At 38.2% G+C, this 10,070-nt stretch overlaps 2 protein-coding genes across 3 annotated transcripts; one reads left to right on the forward strand and one right to left on the reverse strand.

The window, feature by feature from the left end:
• The first annotated feature begins 1,370 nt into the window (after positions 1 to 1,370).
• On the forward strand, positions 1,371 to 4,128 carry MED7 (mediator complex subunit 7). Of its 2 annotated transcripts, none has more exons than XM_022830785.2 (4): positions 1,371 to 1,666; positions 2,348 to 2,458; positions 2,715 to 3,004; positions 3,432 to 4,128. In XM_022830785.2, the coding sequence occupies exons 2-4, from the start codon at positions 2,348 to 2,350 to the stop codon at positions 3,703 to 3,705; spliced, it is 675 nt and encodes a 224-aa protein (XP_022686520.1). In that variant the 5' UTR covers positions 1,371 to 1,666; the 3' UTR covers positions 3,706 to 4,128. The 2 variants fall into 2 exon arrangements, with proteins under 2 accessions (XP_022686520.1, XP_022686521.1); XM_022830786.2 differs by having other exon boundaries at positions 1,371 to 1,547.
• A 352-nt stretch (positions 4,129 to 4,480) lies between these two features.
• LOC111259085 (uncharacterized) lies at positions 4,481 to 7,134 on the reverse strand. Its single transcript, XM_022830787.2, has 2 exons — positions 6,708 to 7,134; positions 4,481 to 4,963 (listed from the first exon to the last, which is right to left on the reverse strand). Exons 1-2 carry the CDS (start codon positions 6,915 to 6,917, stop codon positions 4,715 to 4,717), a joined length of 459 nt encoding a protein of 152 aa, XP_022686522.1. The 5' UTR covers positions 6,918 to 7,134; the 3' UTR covers positions 4,481 to 4,714.
• Positions 7,135 to 10,070: the final 2,936 nt, after the last annotated feature.

Below are 10,070 nucleotides of genomic sequence, written 5' to 3' on the forward strand. Positions count from 1 at the left end.
ACCATACACCGCTAGCAAACAAAACTTAACTGGAAAAATCTCTAGTTCCTTAGAAATCTATTAGTAAAAATCGATTAAGTTTACTTCAAGAGAAATTAGTTTAGGAAGAAAAATATTTTTCAGTCTCGAAGCTAAACGTTTATTGGCTAAGTATTTGCTTCTCGAAGGCAGCAGAAATTCATCGAAGGTTGGTTAGGACATTAGTCAAGGAAACCTTAATCGAAAGCATAGTGCGTCACTGGTGAAAACTTTTTAAAAACGGATATTGAAGCGTTGTAGACCATCGAGGAAAAGACCAGATTATGAGACGCAAAGGATTGGGATGTATTGCCGCAGTCGAGGAGGTTTTTCGCACAGCGTTTAATTACATAATGTTACATGAGGTTATAGCAAGGGAAATTTGCTTTCTATGCCTCAATTACTCCATGGATTGAGTGAAGGAATACTCAATGCTGGCTTCAACCTGCTTATTCGTTCGTTCTCTAGATTCGTGTAACTAAAAAGGTAACTAATTAGCAAACATATCGCACTATTGATTCACATTGAAAAGCCATAGACAGTGAAATTACATATGGGAATGCGAATAATAAGTATATGGTTGTCCAGAAGCTGCCGAAGCGCTGGATACGCGTGTAAGGAATAAAGGAGTACGTCTAACACATAATAAAATAATCATTGTAGCCGAACTATTTGAAGTTTTTCAATTTTAAAATCCGCCATATTTGTTTGCAGTAGCCTAATATTTATCTATTGTCGTCCGTTGTAAATAATTGTTTTCGATTATTTATTGATATGAGTTTAAATAGGCCGCTTCTGTACGAAGCAGCACTATGATGTACTTCTTTAAATATTTTATGTATTTCACCTAAATATCTTATTCACTTTGGTATTTCTTTTTTGCTTTGTCCAATTGCCCTTTGCTTGAAAATATTTTCTATAAAATAACTGTATATGTGTACAATAGCATGTAACATGTAGATATAACATGCAGCAGACAAGAACGCATAACAAATTGCCTCTTTTGCTGTGCTTCCGCTCATTCTGCAAAATAATATTATTTTTAGTCAGTTTCATATCGGCTTGATCACAGTTCCTAATGGAAACATAGCTATGCACTTATAATAGTGAGATAAAAAATGTTCATTTTACTAAGTATGCACACGAATTCAGTAAAAATAATTGCAACATTAAAATCTATAAGCGCAAAGTAATTGTGAATTGAATGGTTGCACGGCCAGTTTAAGTTCCTAAAAAAGAGCAGAATCGCATGCACCTATTTTCTATGCGACGATCATCGGATGTATCGCTCTGGCGCCCATGTCGTCGTCACTGAATCGATTGCTCTTCCTGGTGGCAGTCGTATTAGCCTAACAACACAATCAGGACAGTCCAATAAAAACACACAGACATACGCTTTCATCTGGAGATGGAATAAAAACAAGCTTCGGCGGAATGGTCTCTTGTTGCAAATGAAGACTACTTCTGTGCCAGCATTATCGCCTCAGCGAACGAACCGGGGATCAAATCAATCGTAACGGTGAAAACGGGTTCGTGTGGTGAAGTTTGGAATGTTTTGAATTTCGACATTTTGTGCTATTCATCTGGGTTTGGTGGAAATCGTTAAAAGAGAGTTAAATATACCGTAACGCGAGACGACATCGGCAGGGTAAATGTCAAATTAATGCCAAAATAGAAATATCAATTAATTAATAGCAAATCCAAATTTGCATAGGTTATAAGTAAGAAGTTGAAACGATAACACAACGTGTATCAACGTGAGTAAATTTTACCCAATTAATGGAATAAAAAGTAATATTAGTTAATTCTAAATATTAATTTAATCCGACTAAGTCGTTTTTATTTCCAGAAACGCTCAAAAGGGTAGTACTCTTCACTTGTTTTAATTAAGCTGTACTACCTATTTTTATGCTTTAATTATGTATACAACATCAAATGATAATTTTTCAAATCTGAGACAACCTCCGAACTGTAGCATCAAAAAGTTCTACACAGGTGCTTAATATCGCGTTTGCATGACCTTCTTGTATTCTGCAGTATAACTAAAGAATCGTTCAGGTAGTTTACCTAAACACAAATTTCACTTGACGACGTTCCGTGCTGCTCGCTATGAGCAAAATATTGTTCAAAAGTTCTTGGTTACACCCATCTGCATGCTTGTCGGCTACAGAAGATGCAATACTATTGTCATTCTTGTTGTTATTCTTTTAAACTTCGTTAATACACAGGCCCAAATTGGCTGGTACATGCCATGTGTTGATTAAAAAATCAGTATTTAATGCAGAATTTAAATGAAGCTGTTTTCGTTGCTGCTTTTCTAATGTTGCAGATGAGTGAGCGTTCGAGTTCACTGCCTCTTCCTCCACTCCAGTACGTAAAGCACTACACGGATGAAAACATTGCACGAGGGCGAGCCCTGTCGCCCCCGAAACCCATCACGGTTAGTACCAGAGTTGACATAATCAAACTCAGATCAAATTTGCATGGAACTATTTATTTACCTAGTAAACAAACCTTAATATGTCAAGCTATGATATCACACGATAGAGAACCAGTGAACTACGTACGTTTACATATAAGCGTCATTTTGTAAGTTCCTTCATGAATTCTGTCACTGATAGAAGCCTTGGTTGAAGTCTTATTTAAGAGATCGTTCTTTATCTCTTTGCTTGTCGTATTTTACTGTGTCCATCTAGGAGGCATACCGAATGTTCGACGCACCATTCCATCCGGATGATGCAATTATCAGGCCGTTAGAGACCCAGGGTATCAAACGTCTACACCCGCAGAGCTACGATCCAAAGCGCGAACTAAAAAAGTTGAATCATTCAATTCTTGTCAATTTTATCGACATGATTGACGTTCTAATCAAATGCCCCGATACTTCGCGAAGAGAGGAGAAAAAGGACGACCTCAACCTGCTATTCGTTCACATGCACCACTTAATCAATGAATTTCGGCCTCACCAAGCCAGAGAAACACTCAGGTAAATTTTATCGTGTGTACGCGTTCGTACATACCAGTTAGTTTAGCGAATTTGTTTAAAGATGTTATTTGATTTATTAAATCTAAAGATCTAGTGAACTGAAATGTGACGCTATAGTATGTTTGATGTATGCTGTAAACGCACTTTTTCCCCAGAACTTCCTGTTTGTAACAGCATACGTTTTACGGAGAATTCCAAATCTTCTGTGATGCAGTTAGATGCGTACATTCTTTAGCGGTTTAAAAGTTGTGGGTATTCCTTATTCAACTAAGAATACCTCACCGTGTTGGCGCAATGTCCTAGCTGAGAGTAGCATGTATTGGTCTACTGGGGTGTCCGCAGATCTCATGTATTTGAACAAAAGTGTATCTACCTGCATTGATTCCATTTAAAAACTTTTGTTAATTTCGATATCTGTGTTTATCAGGGTTATGTTGGAGGTACAGAAAAAGCAGAGGCTAGATACGGCTGAGCGTTTTCAGAAGCAGCTTGAGAAGGTTGCAGAAATGTTGAAAGCAACTACAGACTCGCTTCCAACGGACAACCAACTTTCAGTTGATCAGCTTCTCGAAAGTACGACGCGTATGATTTGGAGCGCACGTGAAGCAAAAAACGCTCAGGATGGTCGTGAGATGCCCGAAATGCCTCAATGCGATCCGAGGGACCGATTCATGTGTGAACTTGTCGATAATAACATGTAAACTAATGTTTTTGTATATATAATCAGCTATGTGATGTGTGATAGGAGAAAGCAAGGTCAGAGTGCGATGCCCTTATGAATTAGGATTATGCTGTGGCAAACATGCGTTCAATTGGTAAAGATTCAATCATTTTACTTGAAACTTCGAAACGGCCAATAATATAAGTGCAGAGACTACTTGGTCGTAACGAGGAATGATAATTAGGTAATTTTTAATTGTCATAATTAGTTGAAAAATGAGCCGAATCATCAATGTGATTGCAAATGGAAAATAGCCTTTACGGGTATTTGCCCAGTGTCCTGCCTGGCATGCTTGCAGATCCGTGGGATCTAAAGCGTCTGTGTGACTGTGTAAGTGTGCATTGTAAAATATTGTGTAATAAATACGATTGTAAATAAAGTGATTTATGGAAATTCAAACTTACCCCAAACTTCTTTTATAAAATTGTCTGAGAACAGCTTGTAAACAAGAGACCAAGAAAACAAGAGAAGCCGCCGCCCGTCTCTATTTCAAAAAAAATTTCGTCTAAGCCTTCAAGCAGTGAAACACGTTCAAGAGAGCACGTTACATATCACATACACGAACGATATGCCTGTTACATACCATATTTAAACGATTGGTTCTACATACGCGGCTCTTAATCAAGACAGATGAATCGATCCGAATCTGAGATAGTACCGGACTACTATAATTTCCATCAAGCCCAGTATATGAACCAAAATCTGCAGAATTGATCATACATATCAGCTCCGTATACACAACGAACTGACAATGGTGACAGCGGTAACCTCGAGCAGATACTATATAAATTTATTATATCATTAGTCAGTTCGTATTTATTTAATTCTCTCGTTGGCTAGATCCGACGTTTCAATAACGCCGACGTCCTTTACAGATTTCTCTCCCTTTTTTTCTTTCTTTTCTCTAACAGACTTCCACAGACGTTGGCTGTAGTTAATCAACTATCGCCTTTCACGCTCAAAAGGCTATCACGCTTAGTGTTCATTTGTTAGATGATGTTACAGCAGCCTTTCTTAGACTTCTTGCTTGTATTGGGTCCTTTTCCTGCATTTTTGAACGGCCCGTCCGTTTTCTTTTGGCTGTCTTTGCCTGGCGGGCCCTTCATCGCAGATTTCATGTCTTTTCCTGAAACGTCCTTCTTAACGGTATCACTCTTCTTAGCTTCCCCACCTTTTGAGGGCGTCGCACTTGTACCCGGCGCCTTTGCGGCACCTTTTAAACCGGAAGGCACTGGTTTCTAAAACAAATATAAAATTTGTTAAACAAGCCTCGCACAACAAATAAGGCGCGGCCATTGGCACGCGCAAGCATTAAGAACTTCGCTCACCGATGCGCAGCCTGAAATTGCGCAAACTATAATGGCCACGCCATTTTGATTGGAACCCTCAACAGTATCTAAAACCATAAAAAAATTAATATTGTGTTTATTTAAATATATTGACAAATCTTTCGAACATACAAGTTCGTCTATCACTACGTTCTTTGAAGGAAGACTGTTTCACTTATGGTACGGTGCTAAATACAGTATATCTACAGCCTCGAGGAGGTTCCCTTAAAACGTAGCGGCCGCTTAGTAACAAAGACATCAGACCCCCTAAGCGCCAAACGACTGGAAAGCAGAACCTTCGCTTGGACCACAGAAACACGTCCGCCTTTTCACCATAACAACAGCCTTCTTATGTATAATTAAGGTGTATATCCAGAGTTTCAGTACCTTCCCGAAGCCCTCCTGTCATAGCTCGGTACTTTCTTGCTTCACACCTAGCATCTTGCCTAGATACGAGGCTTCGAAGAATGAAACGAATCCAATCCACGATTTACAATAGAGTACAAATTATCTCCGTTGTTTTAATATCGTATTTCGTTTTGTTTTACTTGTTTATTTACGTAAATTATAATAGCCTATATAAGCATGTGTGAGATTAAGGATGTAGTGCCACTTTACAGGATAGCAGGTACCGATGGTTCTATAGCCCTGCGATAAATTACGATACAAACCACCTTTACCAAAAATAATTAGCGAGCGCTATGTTCTTGAGAGATCACCGTTACACAAGCTATGCAAGTCTGACCACAAAGGAATTCCCATGCCTGAAAATCTTCGCTAAACCGATTTATTAATAAAATTCTTTAATTGGGTAACAGATACGCTGATTCACCTGAGGTTGCAGACGATACGAATTAGAGAAATTACCGTAGTCCGCTTTTACTAAATTGCGGGATTAAGTGACGCAACCTTTCATATAATGGTATTAAATATAATGGTATAAAGTAACTCATCGCGTGATAGTAAGTTTAAGGACATGGTGGTCTAGGTTTAAATGCAGACCTATCTCCGTTTCGTGCAGTGAGGCAGCCATCTTAAACATGGAAGTCTGAAATACTTACCGCTAACTGAACAAACTGCACTGCGGGAATAACTGTTTATTCGTATATCTGACTGCGTTTATTTAAACCTGTGTAAACTCTTTTCGAGGCCATCTTTTCCCTTTCAAATTAGTCGCATGGATCCAAGACCTACAGCCTCCAGCTGGCACGATAAACATCACTAAAAGATAATACTTCGCCTTTCTAAGTTCTAATCAACTAAAGTTCCAAGGTCGTTAATGTTCCTCGCCCACATATTTCGTGCTTTTTTAGAAAACTTAGTCTCAAAGGGCTCCGAAACAATTTTTGCAAACTTCATTGTTCCTTATAAACAAGCTGTAACTTTCTCAGTTGAAACTAACTGCCTGACAAATCATTATGAGCTTCATATTATCGTGTACTTCAATACTATATGGAGGCTTATACCCATCTTGGTCTTGCTTATCCAGCATTAAGTACGAATAGCATTAGTGAGATACTAGTCGCCATGTTAATTCCGAAACCACAAATGAACCTTACTTCTACTATGGACCGAAACGAATGCCTGAAAATCCGCGAAGATATCGACTGGCCGGATTCACTAAGGGTTTCAAAAGCGTGGTTTGTTCTCTTACCGAGGAACGTGAATCCGTCCCGACAGTCGGAGTCTTCGACTCTCCGCTTTTGGCGTCATCGGGCTTTTTTGATTCCTTCTTGGCGTCGCTTTCTTCGCTGCCTTTGTCTCCAGCCTCAGACGTTCCACCTTCGGCTGTCTTCGATTCTTCGCTTTCTTTAAGATTGGACCCAGTGAACTCCTCGTCTTCAGCCTGTGCTGGCTGCGACATACCTGAGCTAGTTTTCTAATGTATGACTGCGCTCAAGCAAAACCTTCAGGCACCGATGTTTACTGCTATCAACACCACGCGGACCTACTTGTCCTACGTCGAAACCAAGCGCGCACGCTAAAACCCGCCCAGCGACAGTCGCTTCGTTATGGCTCTGCGATAGCGAACAAATGATACCGAAACAAAACGGTGTCGAGGGCTAGATAGATTAAACTTAAGATTTGCACGACTCACACTGTAGTCGTTCGTCAAAATGAATAAAACGAATTTTTTAGTGTTTGAACGCAACTAAACAAAAACTGGTCGTATACATTTTTTTCATGGAGATTACCGAGGGAACGTATAAAAAATTGCTTAGCTGCTTATTGAGATCTTTTTAACATTTAAATGTTGAGGGCAGTGTGTATGTAAGAGCTGACAGCATCTATGACTCAACTTTAAAGCTTGGCTATTTTTAACTATGATAGCAGAACTTAACAAATTTTGCAAAGTAACAACCAAGCAATAAATATTCGTTTTTTATTTATTCGAAGAAACGTTGCAGCTTGTATCTTAGAGCTAAAAGTAAAACGACCAAATTTCATTGCTCTTATATAGTAGGCGTTGCACCATATTCAGGTTATGGTGTCCATGGTTCCGAAGAAAATGTGTGTACGTCGTGTTTTCATTCTGGCAGGGGCCGCTACGAGTGGTAATTAGTAGCAACGATGCTTACCTTACAGTGAGGTGATACTGTGCCGCAATAGCGAACAGCATCGACAAATAGCATACCTGCTATCTTCAGGTTTATAGATAAACATTATGCTATATTGCAGTTCTTAAGAAATGTGCGTTACTTTCTGCGCATCATATATAAAGATCGTGTATATTTTAATGATAGCACCTTTTTCTCAGCCAACCGATTGCAGATTTTGAGGGCGCGGACTTTTTCGATAAAAAACCATATCTGCAACACTGGCTAATAAGAAGTAAAATTGGTTTTCTAAAAGCTGTGATTTATTTTAATTATGGTAGTAAAAAGAATTTTTGTAATTATAACGAAAAACTAAACAAGAACTCCTAAAAGTGAACTCTTTCGGATAATGGTTGTGTGAGGGCAGCATTATTGCGAAGTTGCTTGCCATTCTTACGAGTTCTCTTAACATAGAATACCATAAAAATGAGAGTGGACCGCTTTCTAAAAAATTCAAATTTCAAGAAGTGCTTTTCATATTACTTTTCGCGAATCAGCCGTACTGCAGCATATTCGGAAATACTTCGTAAGGACCTGCCTTGATTTGGTGACCATGCTTAGAAGTATCTGGTTCAAAAACACCATTGAAACAGACATTGAATATACGTTGAACATTGGACATGGCGAAATTTTTAGCTCTGTGAGACATTGCACTCACTTTTACCATTTTTTCTGGACACGTTGTTATTCAGGTACGAGACAGATACAAAGATAAAATAACACATACGAATTCTGTCATCAGTAATACAAAATAGTTATTTTCTACTTTCTGTTGGTAAGTACGCTTTGAAATATCGTATAAACAAATATATTTCGTTGCTATCGGTTCGTAATAAGATTATTGTTTAACGAAAAGTGTTCGTGTTAAGTACACGACGATGTCATTAAAGCCGAAAGGTTTTAGTTCTACAACGTATACTGTGTTTCCAGTTACGAGTTAAGGTTTAGACGACTTCTTACTTAACCGTCAAACCACAACCTTACCAATCCTCAAATAACTTGTTAATACTCAATACGGTAAACGCAGTTGTTAATACTATCTTGATTAGCTTTGCTCTCTTAATAGACAGTCTCGCATCGGTAGCGATTGTCGGCGCCACTATGTGGCCCGTAACCAGGTCTGACGTTACTGAAGTATCTGCCATACGCAGACCCTTGACTCCACGCTAGGTGTATAAGAAATAGATTTCTATAAAAAAAAAACAATGATTTGTTTGCATAGATGTCAAGCGTCGAAACTTCGACTACGACGACATGTTTGCGTATGAATATCTTGATCTCCTTTCCTGCTAACATACATGCAACGACACGCCAACATACGGCATTGTACCCAAAATGTATTGGACTCTCTCCAAGGTTTCCTGCGAGCATCACCAGCAGCCGAATAGCTCTCGTATACAGCTTTTCAAGTCGTCCCAGGTTACATTGCTGAAGCATATTCCTCTTTACCAGTAATGCTTCGATTAACTTCACGAACGATAGTACTCCACATATTATTGGTGATCAAATAATTATAAGAGCCGTTGTAGGCATTACTGTCCATGGACTGTTTTTGTGTATAAAAACGGAAGCGATCTAAAACCAAAAAAATCTGGGAAAAATGACCCAGTAGTTGTATGTTTTACTTATAAGCGCTATTTAAGAGTTATTATGTTTATTTTATGCCTATTATATGTTGTTAAAAGAGTTATTATGTTTAATAGTCAAACAAATAACATTCCCGCACGTCTCGGTAAAGAAAAGGTCGTAATCTATATGGCTAGTCAAAAAATGGCGTGAACATGTTTTTTCCACCAGACCGATAAGTTTTTTAAAGATAAAGAAGACCAATAAGAAACTTACTAGGTTGAGTCTGTATGAAAATCAGATTTGATTATACCATGCAACACTAACTTCACTTTAAATCGGGCAATTTCAAAACCAAATTTAAGATGTTTCAAACCAAATCAAACACTTCTCAAATTGAATCGCTCAGTACCTTCAAGTACACAATGTAAGGTTTACATTCATTTTGGTAGGATTTCAAGAAAGTTCTCAAACTGTAACACGCGTGCTCTTTAATTTGACACTTTAACTTGAAAAGCGGAAATTTGTATTTGAAGAGTACTTTATTTAGTACAAGGTGTGTTCAATTATTATTGAAAGTTGCTCGATATATTGTAAAAGTACGGCTCAGTTTAAAAAAAATATAAGACGTCCTTTGTTGTAAAATTGTTGAAAAAAAATTGTTGTAAACAAAACAAATGTGCTGTATAATAATAGTAAATAGTAAAAACTGTCAAATGTTTACAATGCGCAGGATTAGCTGAGATGTTTCAGCAGCAAAATCGCAGGTGTGTTTGAACGCATATAAGCAAATTTAACTAGTTCAGTCTGTGTTAACGCTCGGTAATGATACGTCGTGCCATACTGACTTTTTG

The sequence above is a fragment of the Varroa jacobsoni genome, unplaced genomic scaffold (assembly GCF_002532875.2).
Source record: "Varroa jacobsoni isolate VJ856 unplaced genomic scaffold, vjacob_1.0 scaffold_290, whole genome shotgun sequence".
Classification (NCBI taxonomy): Eukaryota; Metazoa; Arthropoda; class Arachnida; order Mesostigmata; family Varroidae; genus Varroa; species Varroa jacobsoni.

What these genes read in the sequence shown, in the direction of transcription:
- LOC111259085 (XM_022830787.2), bottom strand. Translation starts at nt 6,917, where the DNA reads ATGTCGCAGCCAGCACAGGCTGAAGACGAGGAGTTCACTGGGTCCAAT. An exon ending in GGACGGATTCACGTTCCTCG is followed by an intron (nt 4,964 to 6,707) that starts GTAAGAGAACAA and finishes TATTTGTTTTAG; the next exon opens with AAACCAGTGCCTTCCGGTTT.
- MED7 (XM_022830785.2), top strand. Translation starts at nt 2,348, where the DNA reads ATGAGTGAGCGTTCGAGTTCACTGCCTCTTCCTCCACTCCAGTACGTA. An exon ending in CGCCCCCGAAACCCATCACG is followed by an intron (nt 2,459 to 2,714) that starts GTTAGTACCAGA and finishes GTGTCCATCTAG; the next exon opens with GAGGCATACCGAATGTTCGA. An exon ending in CAAGCCAGAGAAACACTCAG is followed by an intron (nt 3,005 to 3,431) that starts GTAAATTTTATC and finishes TGTGTTTATCAG; the next exon opens with GGTTATGTTGGAGGTACAGA.